This window comes from Eschrichtius robustus, chromosome 13 (assembly GCF_028021215.1).
Source record: "Eschrichtius robustus isolate mEscRob2 chromosome 13, mEscRob2.pri, whole genome shotgun sequence".
In the NCBI taxonomy this organism is placed as follows: Eukaryota; Metazoa; Chordata; class Mammalia; order Artiodactyla; family Eschrichtiidae; genus Eschrichtius; species Eschrichtius robustus.
Window position 1 is genome coordinate 59,113,666 of NC_090836.1, and position 27,671 is coordinate 59,141,336.

Consider the following 27,671-nt stretch of genomic DNA (forward strand, 5'->3'; position numbering starts at 1 on the left):
ACCGCTATCCCAGGGGCTCGCCCGCCCCTCGCCCACGGGAAACGCCCCGGGGCGGGGCGGGAGGACCCGGGTCGGCGGCGGGTGGGGCCGGGCGGAGCTGCCTCCCTCGCGGGGGAGCCCCCGGGCTCGCCTCAGCCCTGCGGCTCCTGCCCTCCGGGCAGCTGCCCGGCGAGTCCGCGGAGCAGCGGCAGGCGGGCGATGGAGACTGGGAGACACTGGGCGAGAGGAGGCGGGGTGGGGGAGGCGGGGAAAGCGCGGGGGCGGAGGCTGGCAGGGGGCGCTGGAGGCAGGAGCCGCCCGAGCGCTCCGAGCGCCCGAGGGTGCAGGAGGCTCTGAAACCGCGGCAGCGCCGCGAGCCTCCGGGGCCCGGGCGGCTGCTGGGCGGGGAGGTGGGGGGGCGCTGCCGCCGCCGGGGGCGTCGCCGGCCTCGGCCCCTTTGTTCTCGCGCGCTCCCCCTGGCCGCCCACTCCCCTGCTGTCGCGCGGCGGCGGCTCCTCCCGCCCGAGGCAGTCGGGCTCGGCGCCGGGGGCGGGAGGGGGCGGGGGTAACGTGCCTGCCGCCGGGAGTGGGGGGCGATGGCGAAGCTCCGGGTGGCTTACGAGTACACGGAAGCCGAGGACAAGAGCATCCGGCTCGGCTTGTTCCTCATCATCTCCGGCGTCGTGTCGCTCTTTATCTTCGGTTTCTGCTGGCTCAGTCCCGCGCTGCAGGATCTGCAAGCCACGGCGGCCAACTGCACGGTGCTGTCGGTGCAGCAGATCGGCGAGGTGTTCGAGTGCACTTTCACCTGTGGCGCCGACTGCAGGGGCACCTCGCAGTACCCCTGCGTCCAGGTCTACGTGAACAACTCCGAGTCCAACTCCAGGGCGCTACTGCACAGCGACGAGCACCAGCTCCTGACCAACCCCAAGGTAAGGACGCCCCGTGAGGGATGCCTCGCTCCTGCGGAGATCTTGAGGTTTGCGGGGGGAGCGTCAGTGTTAGACCCTGCGCGGGGTGGCTCGGAGTATGCTCGCGTTACCAGGAGGCGACGAGGCTTCGCAGGCTATACTCAAACCAGGAGTAAGTACATCGGGGAGCCCCGGGCCCCCCGGTCCTTCAGGCGGGTTTGTGCACGGCGACCCGTGCGTGGTGCCCGGAGGCTTTCTTTACACACCTGTCTTGCCTGGTCCCAGATTTTGAGGCCTTGGCCCAGCTTAGGTTAGGGCCCTAGAGGACTGACTTTGGAGAAATGCAAGGAGCCAAAAGTTAACTTTTCCTCCGGTTAAAGCCAGTGCGTAGCGGGGATACATCTACTCCGGCGCATGGTCAAGGTCCGAGCTCCCACTGGCCGCGTCCAGAACTCGCCTTGGGAGGTGCAGGGAGTCTTTTAGCCCCTTGAAAGGTGTTAGAGGTTTCCTTGCCTTTTAACTCTAGACAGACGTTTTTAACTTGTGGTCCAAAGATGAACTTTCGTGGGTCGACAAACAACGTGGAATCAAACGCGAAATTCTGCGTAGATCCATTTTGGGCGGGTACGGCGGACTCCTAGTTTTCATGAAATAGATTCTCAGAAGGGTCTAGAGGGAGCCTAGTGACTCTGTGTGTCTAGAAACAATTGGGAGCCACCTGGGAAACGGTAAAACTTTCTGAAAATAGAATACCCTCCGTGAAATGTACCGAATATTCCTTCCTCTGCAACTTTTTTCGTTCTCACAAGCAAAAACGAAAAAACCTGGTTAAGACTCGAGGGATGGAGAGCAGAGAGAGGGACACTCAGAAAACTGTTCCCAGTGGAGAAAAAAACTTATAAAAAGTAGTGTCCTCAGTGTGTGAACTAATTGAGCTTTGTAGTACACCTGATTTTGCAAGAAGGATTTTCTTTCGTTTTTTCTTTCTCCTCTTGGCCTTTTTTTGCTCTTCTTGTTGCTTAACTATCAAAGTAAAGATGTTTATCGTCTTTGAAGTTACTGGCATTTTCCCTCTTTGTGAGAGCAGTGCTTGAAGATCAAGCAAGAAAGCAGTCCAGAAGGGAATGAGTCTTGTGTACACAGGAACAACTTTAAGTGTGACAGGATATAATTATATCAATCCAAAGAAAGAATCCTATATCAATATTTTACGAGTATTTAAAATAAGCTTTTCATTTCTCTACAGTAAACCTCTTGTTCTTGTCGCCTAAACAGTAAGTTCTTGAATTGGGGAAATTTTAAAAAGGGAATTCCTTTAAAGAAAAATATATGACTTCTCTTAAAAAAGATGCCCTTGCTGACAAAGGAAGAGGACCTTAAAAATGAAGATAATATATAAGCAGTAAATATAGAAATACAGAATTTAGATAGAGTATAATGTTCAAAGTCTTGAAGAAGCAATAATGTTTCAAAGACAAATGTGGTAAATTAGTCTGCTCAGTGCTCAGGAATTTCAAAACAAATTGCAGGGTTTTAGAAACATCACTTTTTTCAGGATTAAACCATTAATATAAAAGAAAGGTGTCAAAAAGAAATAGTGATTTAGAAATTATATGGTAGTTCATCATTTAAAAGGTGTTGTTATAATTGGTGAAACATTGCTAATTAGTTTAAGATTGTGGTTCAGGCACTAATAAATTACGTACACGTTTTCCAGTCAGTGGCTAATATCTAATCAAGACATTGAGAAGATAGAATTTACTACATAAAGGCTGCTTCACATTTCCAGGTAATTTTGAAGGATCTGACAAAAAAAATAAATTGGGATTTAGGACATAGATTTTTAAATCACTTGGAAGGAGGGGTAATGCTTTATATGTAATCCTAGGATTCGATATTTTTCTCTTTTTGTTGCAAATAATCAGTTTTCTTCCAGTGCCAGTTTGGATCCTGGCAACAATCGTTTTGAATAAGTATCTGAACAAAATAAGATTTTATAAAGTAAAGTATACAAGAAATGACAGAACTGCAGAAAGATATGTTAATGTTACAGAAAATGATGAACAACATCCCATTCAATTTAGTCAAGGTTTCCGCGGCCAAAGCAGTATATATCTATTTATCCAAATTATGATTGCATCGTACCATTTATAGAACATAAGTGTGTTCTTTTGCAGTCACTTTTCGACTTTTGAGCAATGAAGTGCTCAATTTGGAAATTCTCATAAGCAATTAGTGATGGAAAAATTCAGCTCAACCAAAATATTGTGCCAGAGTCCAGTACGTAAGCAGAATGTTTCCACAGTGCCTTTGCAATTAGGCAATACCCACGGCCCGTTGCTGTTACATCTCGGCTACCCAGACCTTACCTTTTTATTGAAGGCCTGGGTGCCCCACCAGAATGGTGCCCCATTCTCTTTGTAGAATGTCTAGATTCCCTACAGTGTCCTGGATCCTAATCACCTTCAACTTTCTCTTCTTCATGGCCCACTACCACAAGAAGCCATTTGGGAAATCTCTTTTTAGAAAAAGAGAACAAGGACTTTCTCCCCTCCCTTGAGTTTGCTGCATTAGATACAGTAAAAAGCAGGGAAGGGGAAAGAATATTGCACATATCTAACATCTTAAGCCATAGACTGCTAAAGAAGACAGTGTGAATAAATTAGACCTTTGACTAATAATTTCTTTAAAATATCTTTAAGTCCTATTCAACTTATGTTTTGAATCATATCCTTGTTTCTAAAGCAATCACTGTATTCAGCCATGTAATATAGTACTCAAGTCAGTTATCCTAATTATCAAGTCAAGTCCTAATTATCCACAGGGCAAGGATCTGCTCTTTGAATTGACCGTAGCAAAATCTAAATTTGGGGTCAGCTTCCTCTGGCTACTGTTCTCATCACTGCCTTATCTCTTTGTGACTCGCAGTTGTGTGTGCTAAGAGGTTTGGTTCTCATCCATGGCCATACATTAGAATCACTGGGGGAACTTTAAAAAGAAATTCTGGGGAATTCATGGCAATCCAGTGGTTAGGACTCAATGCTTTCACTGCCGAGGGCCCGGGTTCAACCCCTGGTCAGGGAACTAAGATCCTGCAAGCTGCGTGGCACAGCCAAAAAAAAAAAAAAGATGAAAAGAAATTCTGATGCCTGGGTCCAGCCTTCAGAGATTCAGACTTGGTCTTGGGTGGGTCCTGGGCATTGGTGTTTTTAAAAAAGTTCTACAAGTAATTCTAGTCTGTAGACAGAGTAAAAATAAACACTGGCTTAGAAAATGTCCTCATCTGTTGTGCAAGAAAAGTAAAATAAGAACTGAAAGGATTCATTGTGATTAATATTTGTGTGTTTGGGTTAAAAGACGTTACTGATGCTACTGAACATAGGGAGTTGGTATGAGAGGAGGGACTCAAATTCTGAAGGAAAAGAAGAGAATCATTTAAAATTAGTTTAATGTAAATGAAATGAACTTATGCAGTTCCAAACATTTAAAATTGGTTTAATGTAAATGAAATGAGCTTGTGCAGTTCCAAACATTTGCTTTTGCCTCATTGATTACATTGGATTGCAAAGAAAAGATGAATTTTTAAAACCAGCCTCTTGTATATGGAACAAGAGAGCAGGTGATTAGAGGCTATATGTTTTATTTTTGAGTTTCTTTCTCTGATATGAAAAACCTAGAAAGAGAGGACAAACATCTATTTCTAAGAAACCAGTACTACTATAAAAGTAAGAGAAACGCATTCAAGAGAATAAAAACTTAGGCAAGAACTAGAAGAGGCTTCAGGTTTTAAGTATATACCCTGAAATTGGATATAATGAACTACAGGGAATTGTGGCTTAGTTACCTTCTTGGTATCCTACACATCCATACTAGTGTGCCTCTACCCCCCAGCACACACATACTTCCTGTGTAGATGGTGTGGTCTGCTGGGGTTAATTTCTGAACTCCATCCTTGAATTAAATGTGCAATACTTTGTGCTCTAGGGAGGTCCATCATATCAAAACTAAGTAATAAAAGGCTCATCTGAATTGTGACAGCTTGTCTACAGTCTTTATTTCTCCATGAAAAAGTGGCTTACTGTGGTTGTTTTTCCTCTGGTGATGATATGAAGTAATATTGGGGATGTACATAAAATTTAATTCCACAAATACTTCTTCAGCATCTATTATGATCAGAGAACTGGGCAAGAAACAGGAGGACATACAAAGATGAGTTCATGCATTTAACAGATATTTATTAAGTGCCACTTTGTGCTGTGTGTGTGTGTGTGTTTCCAGGTTCTAGGACTGGAATAGAGATCAGCACAAAGTCTCTGCCCACATGGAGCTTACATTTTAGTGGAGAGTGACAGACAAGAAATAGATTTATAATGTAGTATCATGTAATGATAGGTGTGCAAAGAAAATTCAAGCAGCATAAAGGTATAGACAGTGATAGAAGGAATGAGGGCTCCTCTTTTGCATAGGATCCATCAGGGAGGGTGGCTCTGATGAAGTGATATTTCCAGAGACCCAGAGAACACGAGAGGAGGATCAGTGGCCTAAGGGACATAAGGGAATGAATCATGTGGCTATCTGGAGAAAGAGTGTTCCACAACAGCAAGTGCAAAGGCTCTGAGGCAAGTGACTGCCAGGCCTGTGTGAGGAACAGTGAGGACGATAGTGAGTAGGCAGAGAACGGTGGGAGATAAGGCTAGGGCCTTATAGAACATTATAAGGACTTTGGATTCTAGGCTAAGCATGATGGTAAGCTGTCTGACATTAGGCAGGACTGAAATAGAATCAGACTCAGACTTTTAAAAAATTTAAATGATCCCTCTGGCTGCTGAGATGAGAACAGAATGTGTGTGTGTGTGCGCGCGCGCATGCGCACACACAAGATTGGAAATAGGGAGTCCAGTAGGACAAGCGAAAGGTGATGGTGACTTAGATCAGGGATTAGCATTGATAAGGTCCACTGAAGCGTTGGATGTGAGGAATGGGAGAAAAAAGAATCGAGGATGACTACAAGGTTTGTGGCAAGCACAACTGGGGATGGAGGATTATTTTATTAGATCGGAAAACTGAAGGAAGAGTAATTTTGCAGGAGTCTGCATGAAAAACAAGGGTTCAGTTTTAGATATGCCTAAGTGACATACAAGTGAGGATGAATTCTTGAGTTTCTTCCCTCAAGGAGATCATTATCTAACAGAGGAGATAAGATATCAAACAAGGCGAAACCTCAAGTTCTACTGGGAGGTGCAAACAATATGACAGAAACATCTAGAGTGGAATGATTAGGGGGAAAGCTTCCTGGAGAATGAAGCATTTGCCATGAAATTTTGAGAATGAATAGAATTTTTACCTTGGGAGGAAAGGTGAGGAGGAATGAAGAGAACATCAAGGAAGAGAAAAATGCCAGGAGCAAAGCTGTGGAGCTGTGGAGTATGGGCTGTGTTGGAGGATCAGCAGGTAAACTGGTGTGTCTGGAACCCAGGGCACAAAGATCAGAGCCCTGGGGGTAAGACAGGAGAGTAAACTGGGGCCAGTAATGCAGAGGTCCTTGACAGGATGGGTTTGGTGGACATTGGGAAGCCATAGTAGGAAGAATAATGCCCCCTACCAAGGATGTCCACACCCTAACCCCCAGAACCTGTGAATATCTTATGTTACACAGCAGAGGGGAATTAAGTTTGCGGATGAGTGAAGTTTGCTAATCAGCTGACCTTAAGATAGGGAGATATCCTGGTGGACCAAGTATAATCACAAGGGTCCTTAAATGTGGAGGAGGAGGTCAGAGGGATGCAATCTGAAGAAGACTCAACTGACTGTTGCCAGCTTTGAATACAGAAGGAGGACACAAGCCAAAGAATGCAGGCAGTCCCCTTTTCCAAGGGAGTGGGGAAAGGCAAGAAAATGGATTCTTTCTTAGAGCCTTCAGAAAGGAATATAGCCCAGCTGGTGTCCTTATATTAGCTCAGTGAGACCCATTTTGGAACTCTGACCTTCAGAATTGTAAGATAATACATTTGTGTTGTTTTGAGCCACTAAATTTATGCTATAGCAGCAATAGGAAACTAATACAGAAGTCAAGGAAGGCTTTTGAGTAGGTGACTAATATGATAAGATATTTGAAAACTTGGTCAGATAATATCCACTTATATTATAGCTCTTTAGAAACAATCTAATCTGCAGGCTGCTAGGATTTTCCTGTCTGAGATTACTTATCATAATCCTTCCCTGACATCCATTTGTGGATGCTTTTACGAAGATCTCAATTATTTGTAAGAACTCCCAAAATTATGTATCTCAAACTCTAATCAGAAACTTTTTACTTTTATAAGAGAGATTTGTGATGTTACAATATATTTCAGTTAAAGTTTGGAGGAAAATTGCATATATTTTATCACAAACTTGCCTCAGAATCATAAAGATTTTTTTAGTTGTCAATTTTGTTTATCTAAAATGTTTTTGGTACTCATTTATGAAGGAAGATGTCAAGTTTTATTTACCTTGGGTTTAAAATTTTTTTTCCCGTCTTTAGCAGAATTTCCTATTGAGTTCCTAGATAAACAGTATATTTATATTACAATTATCATAAATATTCACAGTAAAATACTGAACAGAATGGTTTTTTTTTTTTTTTAAGAAATTCACGTTCTTTTATTTATTTATTTATTTATTTATGACTGTGTTGAGTCTTTGTTTCTGTGCAAGGGCTTTCTCTAGTTGCGGCAAGTGGGGACCACTCTTCATCGCGGTGCGCGGGCCTCTCACCATCGCGGCCTCTCTTGTTGCGGAGCACAGGCTCCAGACGCGCAGGCTCAGTAATTGTGGCTCACGGGCCCAGTTGCTCCGTGGCATGTGGGATCTTCCCAGACCAGGGCTCGAACCCGTGTCCCCTGCATTGGCAGGCAGATTCTCAACCACTGCGCCACCAGGGAAGCCCCAGAATGGTTTTTAATATTACATATGTTTCTTACTAGTCCTCATGCTGTGCCTTTGGTATTCTCTAGGTCACATAAATCAATGTGTAAAAATTTGTACTTTTGAGTTTTAGTAATACCCTCTTTTCTTTTAAAATAAACACTGTTATAAAATTGAAAACTGGAATTCCCTGGTGGTCCAGTGGTTAGGACTCGGTCCTTCCACTGCAGGAGGTACAGGTTCAATCCTTGGTCGGGGAACTAAGATCCCACAAGCCATGTGGCATGGCCAAAAGAAAAGGTGGAGGGAACTATGTGCTTATTAAGTTATTTAAATTTATGATCATTTTTGTAAATAAACTAATCAAGCAAACTTGTTTCATGTATTTGCTTGGTTGAGTAGCAGAATCCAGCAGATTGGGTCACTAGAAGTTCTCTGTATACCGAAGCACATGTGAAGAAATATCCATTCATCTAAATTCTTCTGTGCCATTCATCTAACTGATGCAGTAGACCAAATGGACTTTGAAACCTTATCCAATGTCCAATTTACTAGTTATAATCTAACAATATTGCAGCAGCATATATTGATTTCGTATCTCATTAGCAGAAATTAAATCCTAGAAAATTACATTCTAAATCCTAGGAGTTTAATCCAGTTTTTCCTGTGTAATAAATATATTTGTACAATTGTCTTTATCGACACAACTTTATTTTAAAATAGTTCTTAAGAATGGAAAACCAGACGGTAATACTGCTTAGTGAGAGTAAGATCTATTCTGATTATAATTACCTGTTTCCTCTGTTACAAGGAGAGAAATGGCAAAAGAAAATCATCTTTATCTCTCTAACACCAGCTTCTATTCTGGACTCTTTTGTTTCTATCAATGGTATCATTATTCTCTGGTATTAATACTTTTTCAATTTTCACTGCCACTATCCTGGTCAAAGATATTATCATTTGCTTTGATTATTATAGTATCTCTTCACTAATCTCCTTATATCTAGTCAATTTCTTCTTCCAAACCAATAGTTCTCAAAGTGTGAGCAGTGGATGAGAAGCATCAGCATCATCTGTGAACTTGTTAGAAATGCACATTCTCAAGTCCCATCCTAGACCCACTGAATCAGAAATTTCACCCTAATTTCTGATTTAGTGGTTCTGTGTTGAATTCAAGAATTTATACAGTAAAAAAGTATATAACTACCAAGCTAATAAGTGGGGAAAATGAAATAATATAAAGCAAGCCATTTAAAAGAATGCAATAAAAGAGAGTAAAAAGAATGTAGACAGGTAGAATAAATTTTTTTTTAAAAAGATAGATTTAAACCCAAATTTATAATTATATTAAATATAAATGGACCAGCTTCCAATTAAAAGGTAGAGATCATAGACTGGAAAGCATACGCCATACAAACATCAACCCCCAAAAAAATGAAGAAAGAAAAGCTGGAGTACTTGTATTATATGAAATACAGTAGACTTTGAAGCAAAAAAATGTTACTAGAGATAAAAAAGGGACATTTCATAATTATAAAAGTTAATTCAACAAAATATAACAATTCTATATTGGGAAGTACCTAAAAATATAACCTTGAAATACATAAAAACAAAAAAATTAAAGCAGAAATATATAGAAATATCTCAAGGGAGAAATATACAAGTCTATCATGATGAGAGATTTTTAACACACCTCTGTTTGTAACTGATAAACAGTCAGACAAAAGCAATATCAATACACATCCAGCAGATTTGAATAACATGTTTAACAAATGACCCAATTGACATATATAAAATAGTATATCCAGTAGCAGCAGAGTGCACATCATTTCAAGTGCCCACATAACATTTCCCCAAACCGATCACATTCTGGGCCATAAAGAAAGCCTTAACAAATTTCATAGCAGTGAAATAATAAAGATTATATCCTCAGTGAAATTAAGCTAGAAATGATTAAATTTTACTGAGAGACAGAGAAGATGTGGGAAATTCATCAGGGAAAGAGTGACCTTATGAATAAATGATGCTTGAGCAATTAGCTCTACGTAAAAAAGAAATAAAATGTGATACATACTTCACACCCATAACAACAAATTCCAAATGGAATAAAACCTAAATGTGAAAAGAAAACTATAAAACTTTCAGTCGTTGGAATAGGAAAATATCTTTATGACATAGGCCTAAGAAATATTTTCTCAAATAAGGCTTAAAGAACAAATCATAAAAGGAAAAGATTGATACATTTGAATATGTTAAAACGATAATTTCCATATGACTAAAATTATTGTAAACAAAGTAAAAATGTAAGCCACAGACTAGTAGAAGATAATGGTAAAACAAGTAATCAACAAAGGACTATCCAGCATTTATGAAAATGTCTACAAATCATTAAGAAAATGACATATGACATAATGGGAAAATCAGTGAAGGTTATGTACAGTCAATTCATGAAAAAACTCAAATGGTCAATAAATGTGAAACAATGCTGTATTCCAGTAATCTCAGGGAAATTCAAGTGACAATAATGGAATACCGTTTCACACCCATCAGATTGGCAAAACTTAATGTTTCATAAGACCAGATGTTGGTGAGGTTTTGAGAAAATGTTAAATCCTACTGATTGCTGGAAGATTGGTTCAACCACTCAGAAAAATAATCAAACATATCAATAGTATGTGTAACTGAAGTTGTGCATACCTGACAACCACTGTGACAATCAAGTGAAGTGACAACAAGTTCACTTCAAGGAGTTTACCCTAAAAAAACTGTAACACATATTCAAGGAAGTATATATGAGGATTTTCACTGCAGAACTGTTTGTAGTAGTGAAAAAGTAGAAACAATCTAATTGAATTTATTAGGATATTGGATGGGGTACTTTATTTATTTTTCTTTTAAAGAGACAGCCTTTATTTTAAGGATTTTTACATTGAAGACTTCAAAAAGTGGTAGGTTTTTAGAACTTATTGACCTGTATTTAAGAGGAACTGTTGACAGAGTTTCACCGGAAATAATCTGAACAAGCGGGAAAATACAGTTAATACTACTGAAACCTACTAAAATAATTCCAGGACATATGGTTTATCCGACATAATGATACCTCTAAATACTGCCATTGATATGAAACTGACTGCTTCTTACTTTTCTAAACACACAGTGGTATAATTAACAATATTCAATCACTTCTGTTCTTTCCTGAATATATAAAAATTAAAATACCAATTAAAAAACTAATATATTCTTCTCTTTAAATGTTTCTTACAGATACAATTTCAATACTTTCATTCAATAGTGGTGTGGTTTAAGAGATTTTTCATTCCCCAGTCAAACAATCCACCCAAAGGGAACTGATAGTCTGTAGGTTCATAGTGCAAATAAAGAGTTTGGGAATGCAGCAACTGACTTTTCTAAAATACAAAACGGATAAAATTCTTAGAAGATACATTCAATAAGCTCTACTAAGTAGCTGGCCACAAAACTAGAACATGTGATAATCTTCCTGGTGAATTCAGTGGGACTCCAGATGTTTCCACACTCAACTTGAACTCTCATCTTCAGCTTTGTGTTTTGCTTTTCCAGTTTCACTAATGACAGAAACATGATTCAAATCCCTGAAGTATTCATTATAGTCAAGGGCATATCCTACAACAAACTTGTCTGGAATTTCAAGTCTAACAAAGTCTGGTCTATATCCAGCACTTCGAGGGGTCCTTTTAACCAGCAAGCTTGCAACCTTGACCATCTTTGGATTATGCTGCTTGACCAAGGAAAGCAAGGTTTGCATTGTTTTGCCAGTGTCAATTTTATCTTCAACAATCAAGACATTCTTTCCAGTTAAAGTTGAGGGATCATCTCCACCAATTACTTTTATGTCACCTGTTGACTGGTCATTACAGTAGCTCTTCAGTCTGATAAAATCTACAGTCACAGGTATAGATCTATCACTATTTCTGCTCAGTGCTTTGATGTAATCCAGCAGGTCAGCAAAGAATTTATAGCCCCCCCCTTGAGCACACAGAGCACCACGATGTGATGGCCTTCCATCTCCTTCATCACATCTTGAGCCAGCCATTTGGTCCTGTCCATGATTAGTCCATGAGGAATAAACACCTTTTCCAAATCCTCAGCATAATGATTAGGTCTACAACATAAATCTAGGTCATAACCTGGTGCATAATCACTAATCATGAAGCTGGGGCTGCAAGTCACCATAACGGAGCCAGCTGGCGCAGGCTGACGGCAGTCTGCTATTTTTTTAAATTAATTTTTATTGGAGTATAGTTGATTTACAATGTTGTGTTAGTTTCTGCTGTACAGCAAAGTGTGGGCTACTTTAATAGGAACCTCATAACAGTAACCTAAACAAAGGAACTACTAGATTTTTTTCTTTTGTAAATGTATGAGCTTGTAAGCAGTCTGTGGGGCTGTGCCATTCTGATCTGGAAGGTCATTCAAACACCCAGTTTCTTACTGTCTTCTTGCTTTACCGTCCCTTAACATGGTTTTCCTAACTTTATCATGTCTGTCTGCCCTTTAGACAGTGAGAACAGTGAAAGATAAAAATAAAAGGCAGGCAGCTTCCTTTAAAATATATATATATATTTCAAATATTGTAATATTTGCCCTTTTAACGTGTACAGGTTTTTGGTGTATTCACAAAGTTGTGCAACCATCATTGCTAATTCCAGAATATTTCCATTCCTCCCAAAAGAAATCTCATGCACATTACTACGCACTCCCAATTCCTCCAGCTTGGTCATGGTATATAATCCTTTTTATATGTTCCAAGATTTGGTTTGCTAGCACTTTGTTGAAGATTTTTGCATCTGTATTCATAAGGTATATTGTTGTGTAGTTTCCTTTTGATATCTTTGTCTGCTTTTGGTATCATAGTAACAGAATGAGCTGGGATGTATTACCTCCTCTTCATTTTTTGGCAGAAGAGTTCATGATTTTGCACCATGGTCAAGTGGGATTTATTTTAGGAATGCAAGGTTGGTTAAACATAATAAAATCAATGTAATACAACATATTAATAGAATAAATGACAAAAATCACATGCATGTATATGCAGGAAAAACGTTTGACAAAATCCTTCCTTGACTTAAAAAATCAACAAACTAGGGATAGAAGGGAACTTCGTCAACCTGATAAAGGGAAACTATGAAAAACCCACGACTAATGATGAGAGACTTATGATGAGAGATCATAATGATGAGAGACTGGAAGTTTTCCCCCTAAGATCAGGAACAAGACAAGGATGTCCATACCTGCCACTCGCGTTCGACATTGTACTGTAGGTTTTAGTCAGGACAGTTAGGCAAGAAAAAGAAACAAAAGACAGCCAGATTGGAAAGGAAGAAACAAAAGTATCTCTATTCACAAATCACATGATCTTGTATATAGAAACTCTTGGAGAATCCCCTAAAAAAAAAAAAAAGCTACTGGACCTAGTAAATTCAGCAAGATTGCAGGATACAAAGTCAGTATACAAAACTCAATTATATTTTTGTACACTAGCAATGAACAATCCACAAGTATTAAGAACACAATTCTATTTACAGTAGCATCAAAATAATCAAATACTTAGGAATACATTTGACAAATTTAACAAAAGAATGTAAGACTTGTACCCTGAAAACTACAAAACACTATTGAAAGAAATTAAAGAAAAACTAAATAAAGATATCCTTTGTTCAGAGATTGGAAGACTGAATATTGTAATGATGGCAACACTCCCCAAATTGATCTATAGATTCATTACAATTCCTATCAAAAACTCACCTGGATTTTCTTTGTCAGAAATTGACCAGCTAATCCTGAAATTCAGATGAAAGTGCAAGGGACCCAGGATAACCAAAACAATCTTGAAAAAGGAGAACAAAATTGGAAGACTCACACTTTCCAATTTTAAAACTTACTAGAAAGCTATAGTAATCACGACTGTGTGGTACTGGCATAAGGAATAGATTCCAAATCTATGGAATAGAGTTGAGAGTCCAGAAATAAATGTATACATTTATAAGTAATTGATTTTGACAAGGGTGTCAAGAGCATTCAACAGAAAAAAAAAGTCTTTTTAACCAATGGTGCTGGAACAACTGTTTATACACATGCAAAGGAGTGAAGTTGGACTTCTACTTCACACCATATACAAAAATTAATTCAAATTGATGAGAGACCTAAATATAAGAGCTAAAACTATAAAGCTCTTAGAAGAGAGCATAGGTGTAAATCTTTATGCCTTTGAATTAGGCACAGTTTTTTAACATGACACAAAAAGCACAAACAATCAAAGGAAAAATAGATAATTGGACATAATCAAAATTTTAAAATATTTGTGCTTTGAAGAATACCATCAAGAAAGTGAAAAGACAAACACAGATACATTGTTGGTAAGAATGTAAAAGATTTGCAGCTGCTTTGGAAAACAGTTGACTGTTCCTCAGAAAGTTAAACAGAATTACATATGACCCAGCAACTCCATTCCTAGGTATATACCCAAAAGAAATGAAAACACATGTCCACACAAAAACTTGTACATGTCTATTTGTAGTAGCATTATTCATAATAGCCAAAATCTGGAAATAAATCAAATGTCCATCAACTGGCGAATGGACAAATAAAATGTGCTATATCCATGCAAGGAATTTTATTTGGCTATAAAAAGGAATGAAGTGTTGATACATGCTACAACACGATTGAAAACGTGCTAAGTGTGAGAAGTCAGCCACAGAAGATCACATATTATACAATTCCATTTACATGAAATGTCTAGAGTAGGGAAATCTATAGGATGATTGGGAATGATAGCTAAAGCGTACGTATATGGTGTTTTCTTGGGGTGATAAAAACATTCTAAAATTGATTGTGGCGGTGGTACACCTCTGTGAATCCACTTAAAAACATTGAATTATACACTTTAGAGGGGTGAATTGAATGGCATGTCAGTTATATTTCAGTAAATCTCTTACCAAAAAATAATGTTGATGGGAGATTTACTTTGCAAATTTGGCATTTCAAATAACTTGTAAAGAGGTTAAAACTTCCCTACTATTTGGAAAAATACGCACTTTAAAATATTAATTTTCCAAATAAAATTTATTTGCAAAATACTCAGAAATTATTTAGAAAATATTTAGTTAAAATAAAATTATAATTTTGATGGAATACATTTTTAATGTACAAAAATAAACTATGAAAGTACTAAAAATATAGATGAATATTTACATAATTTGGGAAGTGGGCAAAGCCTTTCTAAGGCTAACGAGCAAAAATCATAAAAGAATACACTCATTTATTTAATGACATAGTAAGAAAAAACTTAACATATTTTTTAAAAAACATTAAAATTGAAAGAAAAATGACAAATTTGGGAGAATAATTGCACCATGGTAGAGCAGTAATTCAAATCTCATTATGTGAAGCTGTCTTAGCAATAGATGATCATCCCTTCAGTATAAGACTAAGTGTGATGGTTAATTTTCTGTGTCAATTTGACTGGAGCTAAGGGATGCCCAGATAGCTGGTAAAACATTATTTCTGTAATGAGAGAAATCCCAGAAATGTTACTTTAAAATAAATGCTCTGTGGAGCACACAGGGAACGACTAGAGAATACAACTGAGAGGATCAGTGTGTTGAAGGTGAAGCTACCTACTTGAGAAAACCATAGAGCGTTGTATACTCACCTCACCCATACCAATTTACGTTGCCACAATATTGAAGGAATGGAAAGCCTCTTCTACGGTTCGTGTTCCAGGGACCATCTTAGGTTTCATTAATTGTGTTCAGGGCAGAGCTGCACACATAGCAGACCTTTAGAAGCTGCCTGGTATAGTGGGAAAGGCTGCGGTGTTGAAATCGAGATACCTACACCTGAATCTAGGTGTGCACCTCCGGGCCAATCATTCAACCTTTTTTTTTAAAACAATCCCTCAATTTTCTTTTTCTTTTTTTTTAAAATTTATTTATTTTATTTTTGGCTGCATTGGGTCTTCGTTGCTACAAGCGGGCTTTCTCTAGTTGCAGCGAGCAGGGGCTACTCTTCACTGCGGTGCGCAGGCTTCTCATTGCGGTGGCTTCTCTTGTTGTGGAGCACGGGCTCTAGGCGCACGGGCTTCAGTAGTTGTGGCACGCGGGCTCAGTAGTTGTGGCTCGCGGGCTCTAGAGCACAGGCTCAGTAGTTGTGCGTGGGCTTAGTTGCTCTGCGGCATGTGGGATCTTCCTGGACCAGGGCTCAAACCCGTGTCCCCTGCATTGGCAGGCAGATTCCCAACCACTGCGCCACCAGGGAAGCCCCCAATCACTCAACCTCTTGATCCTCAGTTTCTTCACAGACTGAGGATTATTGATAATATAGGTTATAGATAATATATGGATAAATATGATCCAAGAAGGTATAATTGATTAATACTTGTGGAATAAATAAACCTTGGCATTTGCATTTGTAAATAATTACTGAGGCATCAAGTAGGGAAAATTTCACAGACAAGGCAAGAGTTTAGGGACTTTGTCACAAACTTTGTAATATCGAGACAACAGCTTAGTTTCTGGTATCTCAATATTTCCAACTCTCCATTCCTTAATCTTCATAGCTGGTAGGAAAATATCTACTTGTACAAATCTTCTACAGGTTGCATTATTTTAAAATATCTGTAGAATCATTAATTCAACAGATGTTTATGGAGGACCTGCATGTGGCAGGCACTATTCTAGGTTCTGGGGATGCAGTGGTAAAAGAAATCCCTGCTGGGTTGGAGCTTACTTTCTGTGCAGTTGTCGGAGGGCTTTACACAGTACTGGGGGCGGGGGTGTGTGTGTGTGTGAGCATGTGCATGCACTTACTGCTTAGTTCCGAGGTGGCATCCACCTCCTCCATCCGTTGAGCTTTGTTTCTCCCATGCCCATGTGAAGTACTGAATGTCTGTTTTCTTCTGGTTGATGTCAAGCACCTTGCCCTTCAGTGTTTTTCAACAGATACTTATTTGATTTTGCAGAGCCGCTAGGTGGAAAATTAACAACACAAATTTATGGCATTAAAATTTTGCAGAGCTTCAAAATTTCCATTGGAGGGAGTTCCCTGGTGGCCTAGTGGTTAGGATTCTGGACTTTTGCTGCCATGGCCCTGGTTCAATCCCCAGTCAGGGAGCTGAGATTGAGATCCCACAAGCCGAGCAGCACAGCAAAAATATTAAAAAAATAATTTCCCATTGGAGATTTATTGAGCATGTTCAGGGAATGCAGAATTTTTTTTCAGAAAGATAAGTTCAGATATGAATACTCAGCAAGTTTAGTTACCAAAGAAATGCTCTCCAAAAATACAAAATTAGAAACAAGAATGAGGGAATAACCGTAAATATAGGAAAAGTTAAAATAATTTCAAGTGAATACTTTGATCAAATACAATGCCAGTAAATTTGAAACCATAGGATGATATGGTAATTCTCTAGGATAATACAAACTTCCAAACTAAAACAATCTAATAGTGATTAAAAAAAAAAAAGTAGGGGCTTCCCTGGTGGCGCAGTGGTTGAGAATCTGCCTGCCAATGCAGGGGACACGGGTTCGAGCCCTGGTCTGGGAAGATCCCACATGCCGCGGAGCAACTAGGCCTGTGAGCCACAACTACTGAGCCTGCGCGTCTGGAGCCTGTGCTCCGCAACAAGAGAGGCCGCGATAGTGAGAGGCCCGCGCACCGCGATGAAGAGTGGCCCCCGCTTGCCACAACTAGACAAAGCCCTCGCACAGAAACGAAGACCCAACACAGCCAAAACTAAATAAATTAATTAATTAATTAAAAAAAAAAAAAAGTAGACAAATTACCATAGAGGAAATGGAGAAAGTTCTCAATAGAACTACTATTGGGACTCCTCTGTCCCAATCCCTTTTGGCATCCAGAAACAACCGTATTTAACTATTTTTGTTTTCTGTTTTTCCTAGTATTTACCTCCATGTTTCTAAACAGTAAGCTCTGTGATGTATATATTTTATTTTTTTGTTTTTTGTTTTTATTGGAGTATAGTTGCTTTACACTGCTGTGTCAGTTTGATATATATATTTTAGACACAATTGCCTGCCTATGGTTGAATCTGAGGATTTAACTTTCTTACACCATCCCATTCCATCTCATTTTTCCTCCCTTCATCCTTTAAAAATCATAATTTTTGGCTAAATTAGCACTGAGTGCTTAACTTACTTTAACTATGTATTGTTCGTTTTTATTGCAACTTTTTATGTTCTTTGAGCGATAATCATCCCCTTATAATATTTTCTTACTTCCTTGTATACCTTTCTCTTACTTTAACAAAATTCTCCCAAAGAATTGTAAAACTCCTTTACACACTGTTTTTCATATACTTATTCATAACACGTAACTGTTTCATTCTACTATTTTCTCTTTTAAAAAAACTTTCCTGGCATAACTTTTCTGAACTCCTTCAGCCTACTGCCCCAAACCGAACTTTCAGCTTAGGTTGCACCTTAGGCCTGCTCTGTCTCTCCTCTGTTAGGTACTCAGTTTCCTTGACCCCATGCCTTCCTCTTTATACCTTTGCTTTGGTGGAGTACATCCTCAAGTAGCTTCCTGAGAAAGGGTGCATGGGAAGTATACCATTTGGATCTTATGTATTGTTCAGAGTTCTGTTTCTGAGGCTTTAACATACTCTAATCTGTTTACTCAAAGTGCAATTTATTATTTGTTATCTAGTGCCCATAAATCAGTGTAGGTCTAAACCTTCAACATCATGCCTTTCAAGAGAAATAAGCAATCAGAAGTTCTGCTCAAAGTTATGCTCAAACTGAGCTCAAATTTTTTCATCCATCGAAACTGGTCATAGGCTTCAGGTACTCCCTAGCACACTGCAGAGTACTCCTGGAGGTATGTATGTCTTGGTATGAGAAAAACAAGCCCACATTAACAACTGCAGATTAGGACAAGTTGGGGAAAGCCGCAGTACAAAAGAGAAGGTGCATTGGGAATGCGAGCCATTTTTGTGAATCTTATTTGCCTGCAGGACCTGCGTTAGCCCTGAAAACCCCACCTATATGTCTCAGCGGGTCAAATAGCCCAGTATACAATGGATAACATGCTGACTGGGTGTCCCATGTTCAGGCATTCAGTAACAAACCAAGGGTTTCTCAAAAGGAGGATAGTGATTTGTCAAAGAAAGCATGAGTTTGATTTATGCTATCAGAGCTCTCTACAGGCTCCATCTATCCCTCCAATCTGAAACAGACCCCTTGGATACCGTTGGAGGCCCTGGGCCACAGAAGTCAATCAAGAGAGCTTTCTGTAGCCTGGAGTGCCTGGAGCGGGTTCTCCTGCTCTGGCTGCCACTGAAAGCTGGCAGGTAAATGGGTTACTCAGTAAGGGGTCAGAGGAACAATCCCAAATGTGGGTAAATGTTTCCTCCAAAGTATAAAGGATCCATCAAGCATTGTGCCTCTTTTTTAGTTTTAAGGAATGAAAGGTACAGCAATCTGTCTTTCACTTTGAAGGGGATATCCAGAAATTCCCTGTGCCACGAGACCCCCAGAAGCATCACTGAAATAACAGGCTGCTGCATTTCCCACCCTCTGGCACACCTGTACTTTACCAAGGAATCTAAGGCAGTTTGTACTCCCTGATTTCTGATCAGCATGATCTCATCAATGTACAGACAGTATGATGTTCTGTGGGAGGGCGACGGGTCAAGGTCCCTGCACACTAGAGCATGACCTCCAGAGAGAGTTGAGGTAGACCTGAGTAAGACAGTAGAGCCTACACTGTCTCTGCCAGATAAAAGCAAACTCTCTCTGGTGCTCTCTGTCAAGGATGGAGAAGATAGCATTTGCCAGGTCAGTCACCATAGAATAGGCTCTGGAGGTAAGTTTAATTGCTCCAATAAAGAGACTGTATCTGAAACAGCAACTGAAAGTAGAGTTACCACTGATTCATTTAACAATAGAATAGAACAGTCATTCTCCAAGACTTGTATGTCTTCTTCAAGAGCCAAATAGGCAAGTTAAACATTAATGTGGTAGGAATCCCCACTCCTGTAATCTCTGTGACTTCCCTAGGGATGCAGTAGTGGTTTACTGTTTGGGGAGGAAGGAGGTAGTTTCAGTCATCCACCATAATAGCCTTATCTCCATGGGTAAAGGAAGTCAAGGTAGAAATTACGACCAGTGTGAAGCATGTATATTGCATTTATACATTTAGAATATCAACCACAGGAGAGTTCATGGACTCACTGGACCCTTTTTTTTTTTTTTAATTTATTTATTTAATGTATTTATTTTTGGCTGCGTTGGGACTTCATTGCTGCATGTGGGCTTTCTCTAGTTGCGGTGAGCGGGGGCTACTCTTCATTGCGGTGCGCGGGCTTCTCACTGCGGTGGCTTCTCTTGTTGCGGAGCACGGGCTCTAGATGTGCGGGCTGCAGTAGTTGTGGCACACAGGCTCAGTAGTTGTGGCTCGTGGGCTCTGGAGCGCAGGCTCAGTAGTTGTGGCGCATGGGCTTAGTTGCTCCGCGGCATGTGGGATCTTCCTGGACCAGGGCTTGAACCCGTGTCCCCTGCATTGGCAGGCGGATTCTTAACCACTGCGCCACCAGGGAAGCCCTGCTGGACCCACTGTGACATCAACTTAGGTCAAAACTCCATTTTCCCCGACCCCATGAGCTCACATTCTGAGCACAGTCATACTTAGTGTCCCCAGGGATTAGGGTTAGCACAGAGCCGGTGTCCAATAATACTCTAAATGGCTGCCCTTTCCCCAGTGCACAGCTACTCTTGTAAATGTTTGCATGTTCTCTTGGGAAAGGGTAGGAGAAGATTTTTAGTAGGCATTACTTGAGGTGCTGCCACAGGTCTTTTTCAAGGATAAGCAGCCTCTCCTTCATTCAAGGAGCTTTAGGTCTGGGCACTGGGTAAGGAGTCCTGTCTTACATCATGGTGACTCATTGGACTCCACTTCATCAAACCTCAGGTTTTTTCCTGTATGTAGATCAAGGAGAACCTTAAAGGTTTTCCACATTTTTAGTCCTATGGGTCCTATGATCTCTTAGTCAGTGTGAAAAATTATCATTGATGGATGAAATCATTTTTATTATGCTCACAAATTCTGTGGGTCATAAGTACAGACAGGGCACAATGGGGACAGTTTATCTCTGCCCTATGATGTCTGAGGTCCTTGTAGAATACTCGAAGGCTGGAGGCTAGAATCATCTGAAGGCTCATTTACTCTCATATCAGAGAGTTGATGTTGGCTGTTGACTGTGGGGACTTGGTTCCTCTCCACACAGGCTTTTCCATGTGATCTCTCTGCATGGGCTACTTTGGGCTTCCTTACAGCATAGTGTCAGAATTCCAAAGGCACGCATTCCCAAGAGAGAGATTCAAGCAGAAGCTATGTCCTCTTTTCTGATTTAGCCTTAGAAGTCACATAGCATCACATTCTCTGTAATCACAGGCTCATCCATGTTCTAGGGAAGGGAAACCCACACCCCTGAATAGAGGAGTGTCAATGTCACATTGTAAAAGCATGTAAAATAGGATGGATATTGGTGCAGCCATCTTTGGAAAATACATTCTGCCACAAATAGAAAGCATCAGTTTTTCATCACCCCCATCTATCAATCCTGGTTCTAGGGACTTATGGACAGGGCTTGTTGGTTTCATTCATGCAGAAATGATGTTGTAATATTTCATTAAAAATATATGTATATACACATATACACACATTATGAGCCTATCTGAAGGCATGCATGAGCATTTAAGATGTTTTGTTTTATTTCTGTGTTCTGTGTGGTCGTAAGAGGATTGGCCATCTCCTCAAGGATTTTAAATTATCATCATAAGCCATTGAACAAATTTTTACATGTACTGCCATGCTTAATAACTATTGAGCTTCTTCCAGATTAAAACCTCTAGTTTTGGTCTGACTTCTATTTAGATTCGACCTCTACTTTTGGCAAAGACACTGTATTTTTATTTTCCAGCTCTAGAGCTGAACGAACTGTTTTCTCTTGAAAGTGGAATGTTGTTCCAAACTTTTCTCAGTTTTAATAATATCACCAACTTTAGCAGTCTACTTGAATCCAGAAGTTAAGTGAATAATGTTACATTACAAAAGTGCAGATGTAATACCAACACATAGTAATACATTCTAACTAAAGGAGCGTTGTGGGGGGGTGGGAATACTCTGCTGGAGGTATTGAGAAGTTTTTCACAGGAGCATGCAAGGACAGAGGAACAATTCTGCATGAGTAGTAGTTCAGATAATTTGGGCATTTTCCAATGCCGTCTCCCATGCCACTCTCCTTCAAGCACGTTAGATGATTCAGTCTTTCTGGAACATCCATCACATTCCATTTCTTCTTCTTGGACTCTCACCTTCCCAACCCATTCTCTGAGAAGCAAACTCCTGTTCAGCCTTAAAGAAACAATCGTGTCACCTCTTTTGTGAAGCCTTCTCTTATTCCACCCCTCCCCTCCCGAAGCCAAAATGTTCGCTTCCTCTTTTGCAATCACAAAGCACTTCATGCATATGCTACTAGTACTGCACTACATGCTCCTGGGAGGGGAGGAAGAAGAGGGGTTGGGAGTAACATCTAATCTTTGTATCCTGTACTCAGCAATCGAGAATGCTTTATTGGGGCTTCCCTGGTGGCGCAGTGGTTAAGAATCCGCCTGCCAATGCAGGGGACATGGGTTCGAGCCCTGGTCCGGGAAGATCCCACATGCCGCGGAGCAGCTAAGCCCGTGCGCCACAACTACTGAGCCTGCACTCTAGAGCCCACGAGCCACAACTACTGAGCCCACGTGACACAACTACTGAAGCCCGCGCGCCTAGAGCCCGTGCTCCGCAACAAGAGAAGCCACCGCAATGAGAAGCCCACGAACCGCAACGAAGAGTAGACCCCGCTCACCGCAACTAGAGAAAGCCCAGGGACAGCAACAAAGACCCATTACACAGCCAAAAATAAATAAATAAATAAATGCAGGTTCCTAGTCCTACTGAATCAGTCTCAGGAGGGTGGGTCTTTTTGACACAGTCAGTGGTCTGTGGACCGTACTTTGATGAACACTGTTCTGGGCTGGGCACCTCTCTGTACCTGCCCAGCCTGCTCTCTCTGAAGAGCTAATTTAGCATCTCCTATTCTTAGTTAGCCTTACTTTTCACATTTTCTAAGCCATGTATTTGACCTCCAAATTCTTCCATAAGAGTATTTCCATTTAGCTTTCAGATATGGGTGTACATTCTGGAACCACCTGCCCTAGAATTTTTTAGCCGACATATAATTTCGTGTTTGTTCAGTTAACCTTCATTCATAAGGAATGCATGTGTGTGTGTGCACACATGCATGTTTGCACACAATTAATGAAGTCATGAGGCATGTGAAATAGTGTGTGGTTTATAAATGATTCAGTTATACTTTTTATTCCACAGTGCTTTTCTTTTTTTTCTTTTTCTTTTTCTTTCTTTTTGGCTGTGCGGCTTGCAGGATCTTAGTTCCCCAACCAGGGATTAAACCCGGGCCCCGGCTGTGAAAGTGCCAAATCCTAACCACTAGACCACCAGGGAACTCCCCTTTTTTCTTTTTCATTTTTAGTGCTTTTCTGATTATATGTTTATATTGTCAGAAATGTCATTAATATTATAAATCATAGCTGACACAGGGATGTCTTACAGGATTTCAGAAAATGGAGGATTATGGTATAAAATATAATCAAACCTGTGTTCCAGTAGATAATGTTTTAAGAATTCATTTTCTAACCAATAATTTACTTTGGAAAGTATCGAATCCACTAAACCCATTCCAGTATTATATCTTTCAGTACTACCCTCCCTAACCAAGTCAAGTCAAGAAAGAAACTGGAACCAAAAAGTTTCTTCATTTCTCTTTCTTAGGTAATGCCTATCATAGAACCCGGCCCCCAGTGTTTAAATAGACCACGTGTCTTGTGCAATGGTTTTTTTAAATGACTCAGTAAAGGAAGAAAGTGAATTTTGCCTACTCTGCCAACATGATTGAAATGCAATCCTCAAGACACATCACAAAGAACCCACTCAAGAAGTGTTCTATTAAAATGTAAATTCATTGTGGTAGGCTGAAAAAGAACACTGTTACAAATCTTGATAAACCCTAAAATGAGATAATGGAAAATAAGTGATAATACATACGTAATCAAATATTCCACATCAAGTGATGATAGTTTTTCCCTTAATAAACTCACTGGAAGTCTTTATGTTAATATACTCAGAATAGCCCACTGGATCCCATCAACTTCCTTCATGAATGCGAAAGTCAAATTTTCTTTCTAAAAGGTAGGCACTAAACAAATATATTTTTTCACATGCTTCTTTTTCTCCTGACTTTTTAAAGAAAATGATTTCATGCAAGTTTAGGCAGCAAATGACACAGCCTCTAGTGAAGGTTATTTGGGCGATAATGATAGTAGAAGTTGGGAAATGCTGCCTTTGCAAATGAAAAAAAAGAAAGGTCAGAACTGTATGAAAAAGTTTCTCCAAGGGAATGCTCATTGTCCTCCATGACCAAACACATTGTGTCTATAAATGCACCGAAGTGAAATTACATTGGTGGCACCAAAAACCAACCCTGAAGCCAAATTGAGACAGAAGGGAACAAGCAAGGACTTACAATGCATTTCTCTGGGAGTATATTGGAAAAACAAAGGTCTGCAACAGACAGCCTCAGCCCACCAGTCCTCAGGAAAACTACACCCATTCCATTCCCAAAGAAACATTATACTATTTCTCCAAGAGAGGGGTGCAGAAGTCGGGACATCTCCCTTACCTCCAAATCAGGGGGCTCTAAAGAGAGAAAACTGGGACGCCCTAAAGGGAGGTAGTGTGGTGCAGTGGTTAAGAATCCTCTGCAGTTGGAATCCCAGCTATTCCATTTGCCATTGTGACCTAAGGAAAGTTTCTTAAACCCCTCTGTCCCTCAGTTTCCTCATCTGTAAAAAGGGGGTGATTATAATATTTGCTCATTTGAATTAAATGAGATTTGGATTAATGAGATGCTTGAAATATAGTGAATAAATGTTAGCCACATGATGATAGTAATGATGATGATGATGATGATGATGATATGACATACATTGTTATTTTTGCCCCTCCCCCAAAGGAGAGAGATTCATGAAGGAGCATTTTGGTGCATGGAAAACCATCAGACTTGAACAACCTAGAAAGGAAGGTCTCTATTGACTGATTTTCGAATTCTTTTTTCTAGAACACTGCTTTGAATTCTCATTTATAGCTTTTTAAAAAAAAAATTCTAACAATCTACACTGATCCACTAAATAAAATTGAGAAGGAATCTAGGGAGAATCTCAGTTAGGCTTCACAGAAATTTTAAAGACCGACTAAATGGACAATCATGGTATAACAAAATAAACAGTAATGATTTTTAAGAGCCTAAAGTTTAGCCTTTTAACAATTTTCCTTTCAAAACGATGTGAGCTTTAGAAGTTGCTGGAGTATTGTAAGCTCATTATTTAATCTATGATACTCTTTGGAAAGAATGCAGTCCATGGAAAAAATACTTGAATTTTGATCACAGGTTATTTTCCCCAACGTGAAAGAGTACTTTGCTTCCAAAAACCCATCCATACCAGCTCAAAGTTTCCTAAAGGCAGGAAACATTCCTTTTATCCCACATAAAATCACAACATACCTAATACAAAACTTTACACACTCAGTGAAAGTTTTTGTTTGACTTTTTCAGAAACACGTAGGTGTGATTCTCCTGGTCAGATCATAGAGTGTCATTCAGTAGAGACGTTTCTTTTAAATCCATTTCTTCCTTCCACACCCACCAAAACTGAATAGTAAAGAATTCAGGCTGAGTTAACTTGCAAAATTGTAAAATCTGCTTTAATTACATTTGGTTATTCGTTGTTATTCCCTAAAATGTCTAGTATACCTCTTGTGTTGAGTATGCCCATTGCAAAAAAGAGCTCTGATGAATTTTTTGGGTTTCATACCTCACGGCTTCTGCCTCCAAATCTAGAAATTGCTCCGTTCTACGAAGAGCACAGTCATTTGGTGCCTACTCTCACTTTACAAACTAGTTGACCATGATATAGAAAAAGAATTTTTAACAGAAGGAAAGGAAATGTCCAGCACATTATAGGAAATAAACAATAGGAAAATCAGAGGCCCCTTATGAACATTTTCCTAATGCAAAATACAGGTCCCCAGGTAAAGTCCTGCCACACTCGTCCTTCTTGCTGGCTGGAATGGTGGTTTCATCAAGCTTCCCAGCCATCTCCCCAGTGGGCAGGATCTCTTTTGGGAAAAACACTGCAACGGTGTTTGTAGTCCTGCCTTCGGCTGGGTCCTTTCTTGCTTGTATCTCCAAGAAGAGAATCATAGAGATGTAGAGATCGAAATTATTTTGGAGATTTAACAGATTAGAGAAAATGAAATCCAGAAAAAGAAAGTGATTTACTCAAGTCTAAACATGTAACAAAAAATAGGACTGGAGCCCTATCTAATGGTCTCCATTGCTTCTAAGCCCAACTATTGCTTTGAAGAACTCAGAATTCATAATTTCACAAAACTTTTTAGCTTTATACTATTGTTATTAGTAGAAGTGAAACTATATATGCAGAAGATAAATGTGCAGTGATTCAAGCATTGAGACGATATTTGCATAACATGTGAATTTGTTACATATAACAAAAATAAGCAAATTTACTAAAATTTAAAATGTTTATATATTTTTTAAAATGTTTAACCACTGTGAAAATAGCTTCATCATCTTGAATAAGATGTATCTAAGTGTGTTATTATTAATTAATTTTACCAACATTTTTGAAACTTCACTGTTATCAGGTATAGTCCTAAGTTTAAACACAGAAGAGAAAAAAATAGCCCTTGTCCGAACTTGCCAACAAATTGGAGAGGCTGACATAAAGCAGACAAGTATGATACTGTGTGATTCCATGTGGCAGATTTGGGAGCAAGTCTTTCTGTACGTCTGCATCCCAGGCTCAAGTGAGGACGAGGACAGGGCAGGGACCTCATGGAGAGCTTTATACATAGTACTAAAAAGTTTGTATTTTACCAGAAAATAGTGATAAGGCATTGACAAATTATATGCTATAAAATAATGCAACTCAAATTATACTCTAGAGCTAATGGATTTTTTCCTGCTCCTTAATACTGAACACCTTTGTAAAAACATCTGAGAGTAAAATGTGATGAATCACCAGACTCTAGTTCCAGCTGTAGAGCTGACAGAAATCTCAGTTTCCTCATCTGTAGGATGGGGATCAGTATAGGATTGTTGTAGGAAGTACAGGAAGTCAGGCCTGTTAAGCACTTATTACAGTGTCTTGCCTAGTAAACACTCAACAACTGTAAGCTGACATCATCTTCATCTCGATCATCATCATGATAAAAGACTGAAATGGAGAAAATGGATTAGAATGCTAAGGGTTAATTTTAACATCTAAGGTTAAGAGCAATTTTCTAATTCTGCTGAGTCTATATTGCTTAGAGTAATAAAGTCCCTTCTGAGAGAACTACTTTGTCAGAGACATGGCTAGAAAAGGGCATCAGTTAGCAAAATGCATTGATCATATACTTTAGAGGAACTTTTCTGTTGATTTTGTTGTCCAAGAAAATGTAAGAAAAGAAAACTGGAGTTTCAGCAGTTGAGAGCAGTATCTGAGGAGAGCTATGTGCTTGATTTGTTAGTTAAAAGTGGAAGAAGAAAATATCAAGGTTTATTAGAGATTGGGGATAAAAATTAAGTTTTGTGTTACCTCCCTTTGTTGATTGGCAGGCCCTCAAAGACAGAGTATAACGCTTTAAATTCACTAATAAATTGTAACTAACTGTTTATAAAGTATCTTTATA

General features: G+C 39.6%; 1 protein-coding gene and 1 pseudogene across 1 annotated transcript in view; one reads left to right on the forward strand and one right to left on the reverse strand.

The window, feature by feature from the left end:
- Positions 1 to 484: 484 nt before the first annotated feature.
- KCNMB4 (potassium calcium-activated channel subfamily M regulatory beta subunit 4) overlaps positions 485 to 27,671 on the forward strand; it is a 69,324-nt gene continuing 42,137 nt past the window's right edge. Inside the window, exon 1 of the mRNA XM_068561569.1 lies at positions 485 to 911. Within this exon, the coding sequence (XP_068417670.1) occupies positions 576 to 911 (336 nt within the window). The 5' untranslated portion in view covers positions 485 to 575. The remainder of the gene's footprint in view (positions 912 to 27,671) is intronic.
- On the reverse strand, positions 11,332 to 12,008 carry LOC137775144 (hypoxanthine-guanine phosphoribosyltransferase pseudogene; annotated as a pseudogene).